The 21,746-nt window shown below is 42.1% G+C and overlaps 1 protein-coding gene across 1 annotated transcript; it reads right to left on the reverse strand.

Moving 5' to 3' along the window:
- Positions 1-19,526: 19,526 nt before the first annotated feature.
- GJA3 (gap junction protein alpha 3) lies at positions 19,527-21,087 on the reverse strand. The gene has a single exon (XM_059835511.1). The coding sequence runs from the start codon at positions 21,085-21,087 to the stop codon at positions 19,552-19,554; it is 1,536 nt and encodes a 511-aa protein (XP_059691494.1). The 3' UTR covers positions 19,527-19,551.
- Between the last annotated feature and the right edge of the window lie 659 nt (positions 21,088-21,746).

Raw genomic sequence — 21,746 nt, forward strand, 5'->3', positions numbered from 1 at the left:
TCTTTTAGCTTGAAAAGCAGAGCTCAAAAAATTCAGTTGACCACTGCTGGCCAAAAGACCAGCCAGCTAGCCAAGTGTTGGTGGCAATGCATAACAAAGGACTCTGTCTGCAACCTCTAAGAGGAACATTCCTGGTGAGGAGCCCAGCTGGGACTCCCTGCAGCCAAAAGTTATCATTCTTGGCCAGTAGCTGGAAACAGTTAAACATAAGCAAGTTCCCTTTGCATATCACAGATATTCATTTGTTATTTTTCTGTTACAAAATATTTATAAGTCAAGCACGGATGTAATCTGCGAGCATGCCCTTTTTGGTCCAGGGAGGCAGTAACATACCAAATGACCTTCTCCACGATCGGCTGCTCTGGGAGGAAAATGCAGAAAGACCCATCGTACAGTTACCAGAAAATCTGGCTAGAGACACTGTTGCACAGGGTCTCAGTGTGACCGGGCTCCTGCCACAGGCAGATAAGCATCCTGAAGTGAGCAGATTCCAGTGTGTGGGGATGCGTCAACACTGTTGACTGCAGCAGAGTGAAGAGATGCCTGAGTGCATTAAATGAAATAACTTGGGGACTAGAACCAGATGAAGAGTGAACTCAAGGGCTCAGTGCTTGATGGAACATTTCATTCAAGGCAAAAAAATATTTCTGAGCCACGAAGAAGGCAAAATATACTTTCAGCCTGCCACGTCTGGGTGATACTAGCCAACCTATCAGGAAAAAATATTTTATTTTTACAGGCAGAGCTCTCTGTTTGTCCTTGGAAGCTGTCCAGAACCAAGCAGGTTTCTACGTCTGGATCTCTTCATGATGTGTGTTTATCTTTCAGATATTTAATATGCATGGGCCTGCTTAATTTTTCATGACTGACCTTATAGGGTGCAACCCAAGCACCTTTCAAGTTTGCATCTTTTAAGACTGTTATCTCTTAAGCTATATTTTAAGTGTGTCTCAAGAAATCACCTATGAAACTTTGCTTAAAATTAGGCTAAGGGAAGGTTCACAGTAGCATTAAGCTAAATCAATATGTAGGCACATTTACAGAAGGCCTAGTTTTAGAAAAAAGCAGAGTAGCACCTGGTCCTAGGTGAAACTGGTCTCTCAATTTTGTAACTAACTCACTCATATTTAGGTGTTGATGAGCAGATTTAAAAGCAGGGATTTCAAGAAGCTGGAGATGATTCAGAAGCAGAAATCAACACTGACTTTCACCAGAACCTGGAAATCCTCATTATACTGAAAACTCCTTGCTGGGCCTTCACAGGGTCTAACTTTTGGCAATTCAGTCAGCAGAAGAAGTTGCTTAACCTTTGTTACAGGACTGATGCTGCCAACCCACCCTGGTGAGCGAGACCCAGGAACCTGGCACAGTACTCCTGCATGTCAGGTAGCTATAATGATTATAATGTATAGGCACCAGCGTGTGGCGTAGGTAGTGATACCTCCAGAGCCCTTTCTGAAGCATAGGTATGTCCCACTGATGGCCCCCAAGGTCTTGAGAAGACTATTTCTGGTGAGATATTCCTGTGATTTGGTTCACTGTTCCCCAGGTGGTTAATCTGCTCCACACGCTCTCTGACAGTGCTGGGAGAGGTGACCAGGACTGCAGAGGACGTGGACTGGCTGATGCCAGGACATGACATGGCTCAGCAATGTCAGCTGCAGGAAGCCAAGTTCAAGCAGACTCTGAGCATAGGGGTAGCACCAGTAACAATATCCTACAAGATGGCACAGAAAGCTTAGAGGATCAGCACTAACACAATACCACTCCACACATGTCGTATGTTAGAAATATTATTCAAAAATACTTTTAGCAGTCTTTGTATTAGCCACAGTGTAGGCAGGTCCCACAGTGTAGGCAGGGCCCAGCTTTAAGAGCGTATAGAGAAATTTCCACAGAAAATTGCACCCAGACAGTACCCATAAGTGACCAAATGGATGGTAGTATTTAGTATTTTAAAATGTTTGGAAGTGAAGGTCATAGACTGTCTTTTGACTATGCTGAGCTGGAACTGATGATCATCTTCAAAATGATGTATTTGACAGGCTGAGGTTTTATCTTGGAAATTCCTCTGGGAATGTGTGATAGCCTCCTCTGGGAATGTGTGATAACCCCCCAAGGACATGATAGTTAAGTCTGTAAGAAGTTCCCCCAAAACCCACAGTCTGTAAAAAGAGAAGAGTGGGACACTATGAAAAGGGACCCATCAAACTCCTGCAGAGTTGCAAGAGCAATGAGATGACTCCTTGAAGGGACATATGGAAGACTGATTAGCGAGGTAAGCACAGGACAAGGAGAAGACAGAAGAACTTCAGAAAGAAAGGAGGACAAAATTTCAAGAAGAGCATGGCTCCTGAGGGGCTGAGGAGTGTAACTGTGAAGCACCAACTCTGAGCTTTGGCCACGCAGAAGGCATTAAAGGCAGTTTGGTGTGTGTGGTGAGTTAGCAGTAGGGAAGGAAGACAAGAGTAGAGGGAGGCAAGAGTGGAACAGAAAAAAAGGAATTACAGGCACAAATCCTGAACTATGGTGATTGAACTTCAAGATATTGGAAGGTGGGTGACAGACATCCAAGTGGAGACCCAAAGGTTTTCCTTTTTTTTATAGGCTGGAATGCACTAAAGCCTGTTGTGTGCAGGGAAAGAGCTTGAGGACAGGCAAATGGAGTAAGAAAGAAGAACAGGGTGAGATGGAGTGGGTGTGAGGAAGAATAAGAAATTGGGCAAGAGAGGATAGGGGACCATTTGGGCAAATGGAGTTACTAGAAGGAGAGAGCAGAAGATAAACTACGTCTCCGACAGCCGTTGAGTAGGGGAAGAAGAAATGTGAGCTGGGGAATGGGGGAAATTAGGCTATATTCTGCAGAGACTAGTAAGATCCTTTGTGAAAAGAAGAAGTGTGATGAAAGGATAGTTTGAGAAATGCGCCAAAAGACTGATGGAAAGGTGAGATGTTTATCTGGAAGAATGAGGAGTTACAAAGAGCAGCACAGGGGAATGTTGCAGCTGGCAGTGACATTTTTAGAGATGAACTGGGTGTCCCAGAGACAGCAGGAGAAGGGAGGGAAGAGGCGGACACGTCACAAAATAGTGAGGGTGAGCGTCAGGCAGAAAGGACAGAAACAGGGGAATGGCTATGGTGGTTGCCACCATAGAGAAGAGTGGGGATGTGGGACTACCTCTGTGCTGTTAAGGTGAAGGTAGAAAAGCAGGAGGCAAGGGAGGAATTGTAAAGGGATGGAACTGCATGTGTGGACAGGAAAGGGGGCAGAAAGAAGCACAGAGTTACAGCAAGAGTCAAAGAAAATAGCCTAGATAATGTTTCTAAAGAAATCTGTCAGTGTGACATTTTCAGTGGTTCTCAGGCAGCCAGGAGGCAGTGACCGCTGCCTCTGGAGGGACTGAGTGGGATGGGAACATCCTCAGATGTGATCCTCTAAGGGCTCCCCAGCAACCTCACCCAGAATCTCAGTCCAGCCCCAGTACTGGTTGCTTCCCTTAAATAAGCCCTTTTTTAAACCTCTTAACACATGACACAATGTCAAGCTTTACGAAAAACAAACCAGTAAGACCACCCCTGCACTGCAGCAAGCAATACTGCCATTAAAAAAGTTCTTGTGAAAATATAAAAATGAGGATCAGCTGTACAGCATGTGGTCTGGTTAAATTTAGAACTGATGAGTTTAGAGGCCGAGACTAAGAAATAAGCTCCCTTTTTCTGAGCATTAAATTTAATAATGAATTCTTAAGCACCTATGTAGATCCCACATCTATATCAACCCAGGTCACACTGTCAGTGCTCCAGGGACTGCCTAAAAATTCCCTAACTGTAGATGAGGTACTTCGTACGAATACGCTGAACTCCAGTCCTTCTGGAAGTTGGTTCCAGCCAACCTTCAATATCCTCCCTCTCTTCCTTAGGAGGGTTTTCCTCCCTAATACTCAGCATGGTGGTTCAAACATCACCTCTTTGCACTTCACCTCAGGCTTTTCACAAAGGACTGATATTGAGCAGAAAGTCACTGCAGACACAAGTGCCAACACAATGCCGACCTCCAGCATCTGGTTTCCAGAGCCCCTCCAGCAGCACAGCATCAATAGAAACCAAAACAGCACCAGGCACAGGATCAGGAGGAGGCCATCACTCTTTGGCCATGCTGTTCAAAACATGTGTCCTGATCACTGCCACCAGACTGTACACTCTCCGCAATAGAGCCTCCCTGCTTCTGCTGGCATTTACCTGAGATCCATCATGCAGATGGTCCCTGCAGGGCACTGACCTGCCCCCAGCATGAGCAGTAAGAGGTTCCTCAGCCACAGTGCTGACAGTAGCTGGTTGAGATGGGGACAGGGCTTTACATCTCACTCCAGGATGCCAAGGAGAAAAGACACTAAAGGAAAAAGGACCAGCAATGCAAAGGCAATGCTCTGCCATGCCAGTCACAGTGCCTGTCACCCCAGGATCTCTTGCTCTCCTTACAGATCAAGGACACTGTGCTTTCCCAACAGCTTTGTTGCCTAGACTGCCAGAGCCAGCACCAAGGCTAAAGAGTCCATAAACCCAGTCTCCAGAAATCTCTGACATTTCCTTAGGTGAACAACCAACTAACCATGACCCCCATGGCCAGCAATATCAGAGCTTCCCAGGACCTCTGGACAGCAAGAGATCTCCTGGCTGGATTCCTTAAAGGATTTCTACCTGATTAGAAATTGCAGTCACTAAGAGAAGTCCCCCAAGCTCTATGGCACATTGTCTCTGTCCCTGCCAGCAGAGTCCTTTCCACTGACAAGAGTATTCCCAAAGTACCAATGCTCTTTAGCAAACCCCAGCCACTGCCTAGCCAAGCTCCAAATGTGTGGGAGAATATTGCTGAGAGCCCCCCAGAATCATCAGCACTTTTATTCCTGCCTAAACTCCGGGCTGTCATGGCAGCTGTACACGAGACTGTCTGCCAAGACGCAGACATGCCAAAGGCACATCAGTTCAGGGGGGCCATTAACCTCGCTGCAAGCAGGGGTTGAAAATTGCAAGACAATACTGCCTGACATTGCAAAGATGAGACTATCCCTTGGGCAAGATTGTCTCAGGGTGCTGAAAAGGACCTGAAAGTTAACTGTATTAAAAAAAAAAAGGGGGGTGGGGAGGCGGGGGGGGGGGGGGGGGCGGTATGAGCAAGTTGCCTGTACAGCTCTGCTGAAGCACAGACACTGTGTCTGGAGCCTTAATCATAGGAAAAGCATCGCAAGCAGCAGCTTTTTAAACTCTGAGAAAGGCTAAACTTCCTTCCTCTCTGTTATTGAAAGCTGCCCTGAGATCCCTAGTTATTTATAAACCATGTTGCTGTAGGAAACCCTATAAATATCCAAAGCGATAAGGGTGCCCTTACTCTTCTAGAGCGGCCAACTAAGAAAAAACGGAAATCACCTTTGGTAGCTGAAACCTCTTCAGCTACCTCCTCTGTACCCACCCCACCCCATCAAAGCAGAATTGCCAGGTCTGGACTTGACCTCACATCGTCACAGTCAGCTCTGCAGCCAGACCTGAATCTTTGTATCTGATGAGGTGACAACTGGGTATTTGACCAGTACACACAGCTAATAAACCCAAGAGGGGATACAGGACATTCGATAGACAATGCAAGAAAAAAGACAATGCACAACATAGAAGACAATGTTCTTCTAAGTGCAAAGATTCTTGCTAGGAACAGCTCAGATAGGTTCAAATCTGGCCCTAGCCATGATACCAAACATCTGTAAAAACTATCTCTGTCTCACACAGAAATATTTCTTGATTAATTCTTCCAGAATATACTTTGCAATGCTTTCAGTTTACTTTCTTCTGGGTTCACTTGTGTTTGATCTCTTCTTGCTGCTGAAACTTTTTAAGGACTACTTCAAATATACCTGTGAATCAGAAATCTCACTCCTGCCCCAGCAGAGCTAACTGCATACCTCTCTGAATGCTCGCTGTCATGCTACGGCTGTCCTTGGAATCATCTTCTCAAGGAGGAAAGTGAGGAGAACTTGCTTAATTTTACTCAGCACCGGTGAGGCCACACCTGGCGTGCTGTGTCCAGTTTCATGGTCCTCAGTTCAAGAGGGATGTTGAGAAACTGGAGAGGGTCCAACAATGGTCAGTCAAGATGGTGAGGGGCCTTGAGCCTCAAAGATGTAATAGGAGCCTAGAACTACTTGTAAGGGAGTTACAAACACAATAAAGCCAAACTCTTCTTGGTCATGACAGATGGTGTAAAAAGCAGCAACAGCCAGAGGCTGTGGTTTGGGACTTTCAGAGTGGACATTAAGAAAACCACAGAGGATAGTGCTTGTGGGATTACCATCCTTGGAGGTATTTGAGACTTGGCTAGACAGAACCCTGGCTGACCCTATTTAGTTTTTGGGATAGTCCCACTTTGAGTGAGAGGTTGGATTAGAGATCTTTGGAGGTCCCCTTCAACCAGCATTTCTATGATTCCATGATACTTGTTATCTCCTCTCCTTACACAAAAAGCACGAAGAAGCAAAAGGTATTTGTGCAACTCTGACAGATAGTGATTGCCTAAAATATAGAGCCCATGTGTTCCTCTGGTGAAGTCTGAACAGACAATGCTTTCCAAAAGAATCACACTCACTGTAGGCTGAGGGACTCAGCAGGTGTAGCAATAGCTGGTATCACTTACAACATTTATAACTGAAAACTATACAGAAATCAAGTCTGAAATCAGAGAAAAATTAATGTTACATTAACTTATCTAAAGCTGAGTTATTTTTTTCTGGATCTGATTTGGTTTAGTCTTCACACTCTTCAACTCCTTCTATTACTTTTGAGGGTTCTTCTGTAAGAGCATTTCAACCCCTTTTGAATTAAAGAGGTAACTCAAAGAGTTAAACTGAAACATTTCAGAATTGGTGAAACAAGTAAACTGTTTCTCTGTATTTGGTTATAATTTTATTTCAAACTGCACAAAAGAGTTAAGGCATACACGTCCCAGAATAAAAATCGTGTCTGACAGCTGTAATGTCACTTTGTAGCTGGGGGAACATTTCTGCTATCACTAAAATACCACGGATGTAGCCGATTGAACAAAAATGGTACTGTCTAAACAAACTCAACACACAATGGCTAGTTCCTAGCTTCAGAGGTTCAGCAGACCAACTGTGCTCCAGACAATGCTGAGTTTGTTTAAAGTGTAATACATTTAGTTGTGCATGCTTATATATGAGTTATTGTAAAGTTGTTTTGGGCTAAATTCATTCCTGCTGCAACACCACTGAAATGAGTGTACTTACAGTGGAGATTAATTTGGCCCATTATGTACTAAACTTGCAGATCTTTCTTTAAAAAAGAACTATTCTTTCTGCAATTGATCTTGTTCACTACAGTCATTTAACACAAAGAAAGTCTTATCTGTGTTACACCAGCGTGGTGGAGTTATACTGGATTTACATTGTTGCAACTGAGAGAATTCTTTCAGCTGAAAATAAAGACAGCTGCCCAAATTACATGCAGATCATTGCACTTCTCCTATACACCAAAAAACTTGTAATGCACATTTCAGTGTCATGCATGACTTGCTATAGCAGCTGTAGGGAAAAGGAATTCAGAGAGATACACAAAACTTTGTTAGAAAGTTAGCTCATGGCTTTAGCTGTAACAGATTTCAACATCTAAGCAAATATGTTTAAGCTTTTCCATTACGCAAGGATGGCAAGCAGTCCATACTCTCTCCATTTTACAGGGCAGCAATGGGGTTATTTTCCCATCTGGATCATCTACAGAGATGGCACTTCAGCATTCTGGGTATGAAAGCTTTGAACTCAAGGATGAAGGAAAAAGATTCAAAATAACAACTAGGTGTCTAAAACACAACTATACCTGGAATTTAGGTGCCTAAAGGGAAGAGCTCAGAAATCACCTCATCATCACTACCTCCACTTTATTTGGCTTGATGCTGCATGAGGCGCAGCTACCCTTCACGTGTTGCAAGATAATTTCAAATTAATATAAAATAGAAAAAAGAACTAAATTCCAGAATGATACGTTGCTTCCAAAATTATCATCTGGATGTTTTTATAATGCAAAATGTTTTTGAGGAAATTTCTCAGGCTTGGTTTCATGAAGAATATGTGAAAATATTGCTCTCTACAATTACCTGAAAGGCAGTTGCAGAGAGGTTGGCCTCTTCTCCAAAGTGACGAGTGACAGGACAAGAGGAAATGGCCTCAAATTGCGCCAGGAAAGGTTCAGGCTGGATATTAGGAAAAATTTCTTTACTGAGAGAGTGGTGAAAGACTGGAATAAGCTTCCCAGGGAAGTGGTAGAGTCACCATCACTGGAGGTGTTCAAGGAACGTGTGGACGAGGCATTGTGGGACATGGTTTAATGGGCATGGTGGTGTTAGTTGATGGTTGGACTTGATGATCTTACAGGTCTTTTCCAACCTTAATGATTCTGTGCTTCTGTGAAAATATATTGCATTCTCTTTTGAAATCTCAGGATCCCTTGGGAAATAGAAATTCTGAATGTCAGCTGACCTTAGTTGCAACCATCATTTTGCAATGATGAGCTCTTATTTCACAGTCCAGATCGACAGAAGCAGGGATAGTCCTCTTCCTGAAAGCATTTTTCTAAGGCCTGTAATCTTTCTGTAAGAGAAAGAAGATTTTAAAAAGTAACGGGTAGCAAAACAAAGCCAGGCGAGGGAAACTGATTGTCAGCAACAAGCCTACAGGTTGTTCTGTTCCTCACAAACAATTTGCTTCCCTGTTGAGGATGGTGGTGAAAAATTCAACTATTAGTGATCTTTTTGCATCCAAGGCTTTATTTTAAAGGCAAAAAAGAATAAAGAAAAATAAAAAATGGCCATTTACTGGGTTCAGCTCTAGTCTCTAGTTCTGTAGCCCTAAAATATGAAGGGAGTTTGCTTCCAGTTGCCTTCTCACAACCGATCTTGTCTCGAGCTTGCCTCCTTTTGCTTCATTGAGAAACTTCAGCTCCAAATGAAAGAAAACTCACTGAGTTGTGGGCAGTGTGCAACGGCTTTTCCCAGTTCAAAATGCACTTGTTCAAACAAACTACTATTTCTACAGGAATAGCCATATTGGTACATGACTTTTTACAGGCTTGGAAAGATTTGCTTGCTATTTTAGTCATTCTATAAACACATGAATGACAAACGGGGACTCTTTTTGATCTTACTTGATAAAAACATCATGATGAGTGGGCAGCAATCTTGCTTATTATTTTTCAGCCCTAGAGGATTGAAACTCTATGAAATTTCTAGCGTTGTTGGGACCGATGAGATATTTTTCCTTTGAAGAAATGTTGGGTACACTGTGGACAGAAGCTACGATTGCAGCACACTGCAGGGAACTGTGCTAACTGGGACCTGCAGATATTTGGGTTTCCATAGCAGGGAAGCGACACAAAAAGATGGACAATGCGAGAATCACTGAGGCACATTTTATGGTTTTATCTTACACAGGAAGACAATAATTTCCTCCTGGTCTTCAGTAAGTCCTGAACCTTAATTAAGCCACATATAGCTTGGATGAATTGGGATCAGCCTGTACTGCTGAGCCGCCCTGAAGGACTGACTTTGCTTGCTGCGAGAATGGCATGGAGGCGGCCAACAGGCGGGCACTTGCAACTCTACCTACAGACACAGATAATGCTGAAAAAAGGGTTCACTCATGCTCAAACAGTGAAGAACAGAGCTTTTAAAAATACATCCCAAAAGTTAGACTCATAATTCTCATGCAGGCCACAGCTAGAGGCGGGTGCAGACTGCATCCTTCTCCGTGCTGCAAAACCCCAAACCACTGCAGTCACTAGTACAGCCACATTCACAGACAAATGTAAATGTGGGCATTATTTTGTAGACTCTTGGCCAAGAATTTTGCTCTCAAAGCATTGGGCTTTACTACTTTAGTTGAGTAGAGAGTTTAGAAGACTTCAGGATGCTGAAAAGCCAGAGAGTCAGCCATGTGTGTGTCTGGTACCCCAGCCAGGCTGGCTTTGCTGCAGGTTTTTCTCAGTTTGGTCCAGGTCATGTCAACGGTGACTGTCTTCTCAAGGTTTACAAAAAAATCAATGTTTTGTTTGAACAAACTATGTGTAACTTCTGTTACATGTGACAGTGACAGTGATGAGTAGAACTTCATAGTCATAAATAAATTAGGACAAATCACATTCAGCATTGCAACAGATATTTATGACAAAACTTCAGCCACACTTAAATGTGGTTAATATAAATAAGTTTAATTGATGCTGTGAGTTCTGACCATTCATTCTGTTGTCTGATTTTGTTGTTTTTACTGTATTCAAATTTCAGTCACAGGACTATTTAAAGACATGTACCAGGCTCTAAAGGATATACCGGCAGTCTGAAAGACAGAAGCAACTTTATGACTTAAAGAAAAAGAAAAATTTAAATCCCTCTTACAGAGCTGAGACATAAAGGAGGGATGGTGCATGGGGGTATGAAAGCTACCTCTGTTTTAGAGACCTGGTGCAATTCAGCATTAAACACCTCAACAGAGAACTGGAAAGAAATGTAACTACTCTTAACTCGATGACTCTGCCTTTCCTCATCTTCCACCACTCCTAATGAAGAAGATTCTTTCCCCTCAGAGTATCCATTATCCAAACATGAATGAGTTTGCTTAGGCAAACCATCCTCAGCTGCTTACTTCTGCATTTTGTGCAGAATTTACATAGCAAACTCGACTACATAAGCCATGCAAAGCAAACAGTAGGTTCCTCTGTGGGGCTGGATAATTCAACCATAATTATCCCTTAGTCTCTGCTCAGAAGACCACAACATTCCTTAAAGCCAAAATCTTTAGAAAGTTTAATCTTCTCAAACTGGGAAGTGAGATATACGATAGCTGATAACTGTTTGCTCCTTTTTAGTTTTCATTTAATTGAGGAGTATAGAAATACAACCCATATTCTCATGTGGGAAGTAAGGTTTTATTTCACTTTACTCCATCTGTTCACTGACTTTGGTGGATCTTATGCAAACACAGGAAAAATGTATCCCATGGAAAAATGTATCCCACAGAAAAATGCATTGTCTTTTTGAGAGTTTGAACTTGTTAAGCCCTTTGTATTTCCAAAAATATTCTCTAGATAGCACAGGAACTCTTTAAAAAGCCATGCCTCGCACTACTTAGAAATGCAAAGGTCTGGACATGTTAGTATATTTTATCACGCTTTCATGGGACAAATAAATAATGAGGATGAAGAATTGCAGGTATTTGTTTGGTTGTTTTTTTTCTCAGGAGGCAGCCTCTAAAATGACAGAAATCTGCTTGACAAATGGCACCCACCACACATAGGTTAGTGATGCAAACACAGTGAGCCTGGTGTTAGCCTACTCATCCCTGCTCTCTGCGGCACCAGGCTCCTTAACCACATCTGTAGCCACTGTCATAAGTGCTGAGGGTCACCCTTAAAAACAAGGTATGATGAAAGCCCACACATTGAAAATCCTCCTTGAGATACTAAAAATAGTTCTGATAGAACCTGTACTACTACTAGTGACACAAAAATACACAGATCACCTATCACGAGAAAAGAAAAGGAGGTAACTACCCATGAAGGACAACATTTTGTTACTATGTACTACTAATTTCTTTCTAAAAATGAAAAAACTTATACAATGAAGTGCAGCTGGTGCAATCCAACTGTTCTACTAATGCAGTAACAGTACTTAAAGTTACCTGTAATTCTGGCATAATAAATTCTTTCACATACCTGTAAGTGCTAAAATGTGTATTTCCTCAAACACCCTGTTTTCCTGGACTATGACACTCCAAGAACAACACATTCTTCCTAGACCAACTTTGTGAGAAGGCTCTCCAGTTTTGGGATTTTGGATAAGCATCTGCTTATTCTATTGTCAGCTGAAAATAGACACAAAGACAGTTAGACCTGATGCACATCCAGTTGCCAAAAATTATCAAAACGCCAGTCTAAGGCCTGACTATCTGAAATCTGTTTCCTTGGGAGACAATGTGTATTGCCTTCATTGCTATTCCCGCTACCGAGTGGGAAAGCAGTGATGAAGTTAGTTAAATCCCCTTCTTTGTGCAGTCACAGTGACAGTGTTTGCTAAAGCCCAGCTGATTGTTCTCGTGCCAATTCCCTGGGGACAACAGCAGCAGTGCAGGAGTGTGTGGGATGCTCCTTATTTGGCTTTCAGCACAACTGTACAGATATTTACTGGAGGAGGTTAGAGAGCTCCCCCCAGTACACCTTTTCCCATTACCATCAGGATCTTCACTGTGCAGCTGTGGATGAGTGGGACACACCTTTCACCTTTCCTCCACATGCCCACATCAAGCTGTCTTGCTCAATGTGGCAGCAAAAAGTACCCACTCCATCACACAGGCCTTGAGAGATCAGTAGCAACATTCATATTTCATACTCCAGCCAGAAATTCTTTAGGAGACAGTGGCTGCATCACAAGCGATAGAGAGCCCAGTGCACAGATGCATCTGCACCAGCTGATGCTCTCGGCTCTCTTGGGAGTGCCCTGACTGTCCATTCTTCAAGTGACAAAATCGAGCAACTTTGTGATGAAACATGCATGTAAATAGAAAGTATGCAACATATTCTGTCCACATGTATTTGTAATAAAAATTGCTCTTGGTCAGAGGCAAGTGAGTCATCTTTAGCAATACAGCTGGTATTACCATATCACTTTATTCACTTTCTTCCTTAGCTTATTTCTGCTAAGCATCATCATAGTACTACCCATATTATACTCCTGTCAGTTTGCTTTACCCCTGCCCAGTCTTCAAAGACAGTGAATAATCTGGTTTACCATATGGATATATCATGTAAAGCAGAAACAGCATTATCCGAGCACATGAGGCACCAAAAAAATACACTCAACAGTACTAACACAAGGGAGACACTCAGTACTCTAGGACGCAAAATATCCTGCCCTGCCAGGTCCATATAAGTGCTGCATATGAAATAAAGATTTACAAAACCTTCATACTTATTTTAAGACTTCTGCAAAAGTCACTTAGTCTTGCCCACATTGCTGCTTTTCACAAGTTAAACTTCTTGGAAACCTGAACATGGCCTCTTCATGAGACTATACAATGCTCAGACTAACTTGCCATTAGTACATTGTACATTTTCAGTACAAAATTGGGTTACACTTTTGTGTGCTGAACTGTGAATTTTGCCTATAAGGGGCAAATCAGCAAATTTCAAATGTTGTGGGTACCCCGCATTATCCCCAGAAAGGACACATCTTCCCTGCACTAAAATCCTTCATGCATTTACAGGTAACAGTCTCATTAGACACATCAGCTAGATGGATAAATCAAAGTTAGTGAGTTAGCACTGGGGGAAAAGATGGGAGTCACTATTAACACCACACAACACAGCATGAGATGAACAGTGACTCATGGGTGCCAAAATAAGAGCCAAGGGTGAAACCTGTATTCGGCAGAAGGCAGAGGCAGACCTCCCACTGATTTCAAGGGGCCCAGCATTTCACCCCTTGCACCTGCTAGAGTGGGTCTTGATCACACAGGTCTTCTGGATTGTGAACTTCCTTTGAGGCCACTGGGAGTTCTGCATGGAGACGGGTTTCAACATCCAGTTTTCCAACAGATGAAATGAGTAAGCACTTCATATGAACAAAGGCAGCAGCAGCGTAAGTGAAGAAAAGGGAGAGAGCTAACTGACTTTGGTTAACTGTTCCATCGTGTTAGTATTTTAAAAGACCATCTACACAACCATGAAAATTTAATCTAAAAGAGACAATGCTGTGGTACAAAAAGTTTATTTAGTCACGATTTTGTAAACATATGAGGTAAATTAACATTTACATCAACTTGTTTCTTACAGAACTTAATACACAAGGCACTTCTTTGAAGACAGCACTTTTAACTGTTTTTAGCTGTTTTTATTGTTATTACAAGTTCCTGATAGCCCAGAAAACTTGTTGTGTTTGTTGTCAGATTCTATCATGTAAAAGACAAACATCTGATAAGCAACAAGAAAGCTCTGAGTAAGCTTTCTTATGCTTTACAACCTTGAACTGTGAAAAACAGTGTCAATGGGAATAGGAGTATATTCTCCATCTTAAAATATGTTCACATATCTTGCATAACTCTTCAAGGACTGAAACTTCTGGAATTTGATTGGCATCTTACAACAAACTTAAAATGCAAATCTACAATTTCTTTTTTACGTCAGCATTTTTTGCTTATGCAAGTAGTCCCATTACTGTTAATGGTCTTATTTGCAAGAGTAAAAATAACTTGCATGAAATTGTATTTGCAGGCTCAGAACCATATTTTTGGCTAGAAAGCAAAACATTTATCTTTTGTAAAATCTTCTACAGTGTAACAGTGCAGTGTTTCTCCACAAGTATTTTGTTTGGAATTTTAAACCAGGCTGTAAATTTAGGTCTTAAAGGACACATGTCACAGATGGTTTTTTTTCATTGAACCTCTAAACACACAAGAAGGCATAGCAATAATCATGAAACTTAATTTATTTGGCAATAATTGAGTTCATGATGAAAAGTATCTTTTTCCACAGTGTGCTCCCTATATATCCAGCTCCCATATTTTAAATATACAGAAAAAAATGGTACTATAGATCAGTGATCAGGCTAAATTGTCTTTAATGGTACTGCCCTATGTCTGAAGAGCTCCTGTATTATAATAAGACATTTCTTTCTTAGGTTTAACATATTGGCAGAGTCATTCGTTTACTTCTTACACAAATGTAAACTTAGAAAACAGTTTATTTCATCCAAATGTGCAATCTGAAATCAAAAACTGAATGTAAACTTCAGAAAATCAAAATTACAAGAGCACACTTTTCAAAAGAAAAATCAAAGTAAATGAAACAAAAACATTTGGAATTCAAAAAAAAAACAACAGCCTGTTCAAATCCACGGTGTTAGTGTCTGTATTAAACAAAAAGATCTGGGGGCTCAACGCTCTGCTTCTGCACACTGTTGTCACCCACGTGAACTCAGTGGAATACAACAGTTTGTATCAGCTGAGGAGGTGGTCCCATGACTAACTGAAAAAGGACCTAAGTACTGATCTGATTTTTAAAGCTTGCCTTAATTATTTTACTGATCCTACACTTACGTATTCATACCAGAAAATAATCTCAAGAGCTGCAAAACGTCAGACATTTAATTAGCTCTACGTGCCTTTATGAATGACAAATATACTGAGCCAAATCAATCCTGGTACCACTTCGCACACAACTGGCTTCCAAATTACACTGGAAAAGAACATAGTTCATCTGCTTTTTCAGTGCATGCTACCTGTTTTCAAGAAGCTATGATTTTTCAATGCTAGCACAGACCAACAAATTCAAGGAGCACTTTTTTATCTATGAAAAAACAAGATACTGGTTTTCATAGATAAAATATTCCACTTTAATAAAGGGAAGGTTCTAGCAGGCTGTCTTCATTTAATCAAAATACAAAGGGAAGAAATGTGGGCTTTTAAATTGTCTGTACTTCATTTTCTTTTGTATTAACTGACAGCTGCACTAATTAAAAAAGCCCAGTGATAGAAAACAGATCAACTGGGCCCATGGCCAAGAAGCTGTGTATTTATGTGCAATGAAGATATACTTTTATTATATCTTTGTAAAACTGTTATGAAAAATGCAGTAATGAAATCAGTGATTTGGAAAATATGTTTCATATAATCATTGCAGTTGGAAGGGACCTCTGGAAGTCATCTAGCCCAACCCCCTATGCTCCAAGCAGGGTCAACTATTACCAGTGAGTTGACTTACTGCAAAAAGTAGTACATCATACACCTGGTAACTTGTTCAAGGAGTATCTTTTTTCAGTTTTCTCCTTTTCTTTACCATAGCTTACCTTAGCATTTTTTTTAACTTCAAGTAAGAGAGAGAACAATTTTCCCACAATCATTCTACTCAAAGAGCAAAAATGAGTGGTGGTTTTTTTCAGTTTGCTTAATATCAGGCATGATTGTGTTCTGACTTCCACTTTTGCAGTAACTTACCTACTGGTTTCTTGTTAGGTGTGCGTATAAGATCTTTCAGGATTGTGGCTTGAACAGCCATATGACCAGGCTAAATCAAAGTATCATTTGCTACCAGTTCCCTCTTTGGAATTAATTGATCTGAAAGATGAAACGACTTTGAAATTAGCATACTATTTTTGTCAACATACTGTGTTCTGCAAGTTAGCTGGTGTCTGTACATATTTTCTGGAACTATGGAAGTCTGCATAGTTATGCTTTACTCATAGCATGTTGAATTCAGTGATCATTCATGAGTAAAGATTAATTAAATTACTCAAAATTGGCCACACCAGTAAGATTTTTTTTCAACAAACCTGATTCCAGATGTGATGCAGCAACTAAAAGCAGTTGTAAGCACTAAGGGGGAGTTCTGCCAAAATAGTTACCTGGGCTTAAATGAAGAAACAATTACTGGATTCCAAAAGAAATTGTAGGTTACCAAGAAGCTTGATGCTGTATAGTTATGTAATGAAACTTAAGCTGATCTTAAAAATACAACCTGTGAGTTGTAGCTTTGCTTTCTCAGACCAGCACTGCTTGGATGCAGAGGCTGCTCTATCAGATTTCTCTTAAGGGTTGCAATAGAGTTACATTTCTCCCCCTGAGCTTCACCTAACAGGAAAAATTATCTTTTACAGTTTTCCAGTAGTTGCTCTGCTTGAAAATACCATATATATTCCACAAAAGCACCTGAACTCTCTGCACACACATTAACTTGAAAAGGGCAGACTACGTATCAGTTGATTCTAAGTTAAACCTATCTATCTCTGTTATTATTTTTTATATACAATATGGATGCAATCCTGCAGGACACACACTGTGAGGGTTGAATAAAGAAAGTAAGGACTGCCAAGATTCAGAGCTCCATCAAACAGTAAGTCAGTTTTGCTCTCAGGCATTGATATAAAAAAGTACATATTCCCGGTGGTCTAGTTTATATAAATACACTCCTGAGAGACTTTGACTTCATTCTTCAGAAGCATAAAAGAAAGAAAAATATAGCCCATGGATTTTGATGTACTAAAATACAGAGATGCATATTGCATTATTTCAGCAATATAATTACTTGGCATTTAGCAAAACTTACAAAACTGCTACTATCATGATAGAAAATCTAAAAATTGAGTGTTAAACTCTGCCTTTGTTTACATCTAGGCAACTTTATCAACTTTAGTCTAAGTTCAGCATAGTTGCATGGATACAATAGAAAGCAGAATTTAGCTTTTAGCTTTCTTGCAGAAAGGGTTTTTATGGCTTGTAACACAGAAAATTCACGAGACCATGCCTGAAGCTGAACACGTAAGAGTAAATATCTTTATTGTACTACTGTACATTGACTTCTAATGCAGTGTCTGCCCCCAAGATCAGTGGCAGCAGAAAGACTTCTCCTCACCTGATTCACCACAAGCAGGTCAAGGAAGTCATGAGACAACATGCCCAAGGGTTGCAGAACAGTGCCTCTGATCATGAGAAACTCTTTGTGTCTACTCAAAAAGCAGTAAAAATAAATGTTTACTCTTGAGTGGTGGGAATATATTTTAACTGTTGCATAAAATAAACACATTCAGGAAAACATTTAACAGCAGAGATAACTGGCAATTGTAACTATTTGCTACAGGGTGACCCTGCTTTGCCTGAGTAAGGACTGCACTGCCAGGCCAAATACTTGAAGATGCAAAGAGCTATCCCAGTGTGTTTGGCTGCTCTTCTCCAATTACAGTACTTTCGATTTATAGCAGCAATAGGACTGACTCTGAGCTTCAGTTCTTTTGGCTTTTGCTTAGAACTGAAGTTGGGCCTAATCCTGCATTCCTTTTGTACCCAAACTCTCCCAAGCCTTATCAGGCATTCAAATTTCTGACTAATGTCTGTGAGAGTACTTGTTACAAAAGAACAAAGGACAGAGCCAGCTGTAAGTAAAGCTGAACCTTAGGAAAAAAAAAATACCCAGCACTTTCCTCCACCCATTTTTAAGGGAAACACAATTTTCAAAAGCAGGATTTTAATGTCTTTATCTAAGGCCCCAAATCTACATTCCTTCTGGCTCCCAAAACTCCATGTGAAGGTTAGTTTTGCTTGAATAAGGCCTGCAAGATCCATCCCCAAATCTTGCTCCTTGTTAAATTGAATGGAAACTCTGCAAGTGACTTCAGTGGGATCAGAACAGACCCTTCAGCCACTGGATGTTGCCCAGATATTTTAGCCACCTTTTCTGCAATACAGTGTTGTCTAAATCTGTTTTCACTGACCTGTAAGACACTACAGATTATTGTTAAAAGAAAGGGTAGAACACAACAGGAAATAACGTTGCTTTGGGAATTTTATCATTAGTAAGTTTCTTTCCCCTTACATTTTCTTGTAAGATCAAAGATCAAACTAAAAAGATTAAGTACACAGTCAAGTAACTTTAAACCTACAGATCAAAATTATTCTCAAAATGTTCAAATACTTAAAAATATGCACTCAAGTTTACTTCTAAAAAGCATTTTTCCAACAAACTTAAGCTGATACCTAATAGTCTAAAATGCAGAGCTGTACTTTATCCTATTGTTTGTCCACGGGCAACGTATGGGGCCACAATGTATTGAAATCATAATCCTTGCTTTCTGAAGAGAAATTGTTCTGTGTAATAATTTCTGAGGTGTGGTTTAAATTCCTGTCCTCCTCTAAGCAATTTCAGAAGTCATCTAAAATTATAATCAAACATGCTCAAACAGATTTGTGGGCTTAAAAACATGGTGTGATCATGGTCAGCAAACACTGGATAGAAGGTCAAACCGAACACTTCCTAACAGGTCAAGAGTAAAAAAAAAATTATAGAAAGATGAACCTCAAAAATCTATTATTACAGGGGTTACCTAAACTTTGCCTGGCCAAGGACCACACTGGCGATTTGCCATGAGCACAAAGGCTTCATTAAGTCATGTTATATGGAAGAGACTGAGTCACCTTTAATATGGCAAGTTGGTTCGTAGAGATGACAGGTGCCAACAGGCAATATGCCACCCTGATGTTTGCCCTAGGGCTACATAAGATTTAAGAGGAAGAAAATAAGTCATCGCATCTGCTCAGGTAGAGCTTATGTGATAAAGGGTGGAAGTGAAGGCAAGGGCAATAGGGAGATGATGGCCAGGCACATGGGCGCTAGGGATATTAACATTTTTCTCAGATGAAAGTCAGCTTCAGGGCACATGACCACCTACCATCACCACCTGTTAGCTGTGCAGGCCTCCCCTATAGCTGCCCTTAGGAGATCTGCCATGGACATGAAGGAAAGCAGGATTGGTCCCCTGGCCCACAGGCTGTGCTTCGGCCACCCCTGACCTATTAGAAAATGTTGATATTTTTCCCCACTACAACTCACAGAGTGCAAAAACAGCAAGCGTCAAAGTTTGAAACCCAGGCCTTCCCACCCACGCCAGGCTTGGCCTCCTCAGGCAGCTCCCCTGCCCACTCTGCCCTCCATCACCTGCTCCTCTGAGCAGAGGTGACCGCACTACACGGCCAGGTCATCTGACCTGGCTCTGCAGCTGCTCGACTTACTGGCCCTGCTCAAGCGCCGTGTGTCTACAAGCAGTGGTGGCTCATGCATCTCCACAGTGGTGCAGGCAGCTGAGATGGGCCGTTCCTCTGACAGCTCTTCCTCACCCTCCACATCCCACTTGCTGACGCTTGCCCCACTCAGGCTGGTGCTGCTGCCGCTGTTGGCTGCAGCAACGGGCGGCCCAGCTGGGGGTGGGAGTAGCTGCTCCAGTGGCTCTTCCTGCTCCGGAAGGGGATGCCGGACACTGCTGGGAGTAGAGGAGCCCGCCGAGCTGGAGGGCGCCTTCCCCTGCTGCTCAGCTGCCATGTTGACCCAGTTCTGCTCGACCGCCAGGGCATGGCTGTTGCTGTTGAAGTAGTTGATGACAGCTGGTGTGGGCGTGGGCATGGGGGTCGGGATGGTGACGGGAGTGGAGATGGGTGTGGGAGTCACAGCATGGTGCCTCTCTTCAGGAACTAGTGGAGCAACAGGGTAGCTGGCCATGGAGGCCGTGTTGGAAGGGGGCCGTGGTCTTGGAGAAGCCGCAGCATAGTACGGTGCCATGGTCACTGGGGCCAGCAGCGGTGTGACAGCGCGGGTGTCAGGCAGAACAGGGAGGGGCGCGGCAGTTGTTACCACCATGGGTGGTGCGGGTGGGGGCAGGGCAACAGGTTTGGACTCCCCTGTTATCATGACTGGTGTCATTGTTGCGACAGGCATCTCAAGGCTGTACCGGCTTGTCATGCCCTGCTTAAGCTTCTTCCACCCCAAGTGATATATCTCAAGCATGTTCAGCAGCAGGGAGACAGAGGCCACCACCAACATGAAGATGATGAAGATGGTCTTCTCAGTGGGCCTTGAGATGAAGCAGTCCACAGTGTGTGGGCAAGGTGAGCGACTGCACTGGTAGACCGGCTTTAGCTCAAAGCCATATAGGAAGTACTGGCCCACAATGAAGCCCACCTCAAACAGTGTCTTGAAAATGATGTTGAAGATGTAGGTACGGAGCAGGGCACCCCCCATACGGATTCTACCTCGTTCGTCACGTATCGGGAGCTTCTCCTTCCCCCTTTTGCCAAAAGGATCCTTGATGTTATTGCTGCCTCCTCCACCACCACTGCCAGATGCTGCTGCTCCTGGGTAGTTGCTGTCTTTGATGCTTCCCCTTTTTTTCAACTCTTCTTTCTCTTTCCTCTTCTCCTCCATGCGTACAATGTGCAGCACATGGCCCAAGTAGATGAGGGTTGGAGTGGAGACAAAAATGATCTGCAGCACCCAGAAGCGAATGTGAGAAATGGGGAAGGCTTTGTCATAGCAAACATTTTCGCAACCAGGTTGCTGAGTGTTGCATGTAAAGTCCGACTGCTCGTCTCCCCAGACCTCCTCAGCAGCAGCCCCCAGCACCAGTATCCTGAAGATAAACAGTACTGTCAGCCAAACCTTGCCAATAACCGTGGAGTGCTCCTGCGCATTCTCTAACAGTCTCCCCAGAAAGCTCCAGTCACCCATTGTTTCAGATTTCTAACCTACAATAAGAACATTAAAGCAATTAGAGCAATGTTAAAAAAAACAACTTATAATTACACAATGCCAGGGCAGAACAGATTGATCCTTGACAAATGACATTTCTTAAGTGCACTTTCCTTTGCAGAATATGGCACACCTATGTTAAGAACTACATAACCCTGTGACCCTGCAGCCATGGGTTTTGGTGAGCACACAAGTGGGATGTTTAGTCCTTTCACCTAGCCGATACAGGTTTAAGTGTCTATACACGATGACAGGCCAGAAAGACTCTTAACTAGAATTTCTACAAGATTTAAATATTTAAAAAACATGACTTCTCTATTTCCTCCACCTGAGATGCTTCTAACTGTTCTTGCCTATTTTTAGGAAAGAACAGATGGAAAACAGTTCAATTAAACAGAATGTTCCTAGTATTAATGTGACTGCACTTATATCAGAGTGTGATAGAAAGTTTGCCTAACTCTAATCATTTTATTGTTATCAGGACTTATTTACTCTAGCATTCAGGTTAGTAATGCCTGAGGTCTCTGCTATTTTCATACTGTACAAACACAGAAAAATAATTACTCAAAACCTACAGAATTTACAGTTTAATTTTGGAATGTGTACACCACCAACAAGTATGTTCTCAAAGCCTAGTC

The sequence above is a fragment of the Gavia stellata genome, chromosome 1 (assembly GCF_030936135.1).
Source record: "Gavia stellata isolate bGavSte3 chromosome 1, bGavSte3.hap2, whole genome shotgun sequence".
In the NCBI taxonomy this organism is placed as follows: domain Eukaryota; kingdom Metazoa; phylum Chordata; class Aves; order Gaviiformes; family Gaviidae; genus Gavia; species Gavia stellata.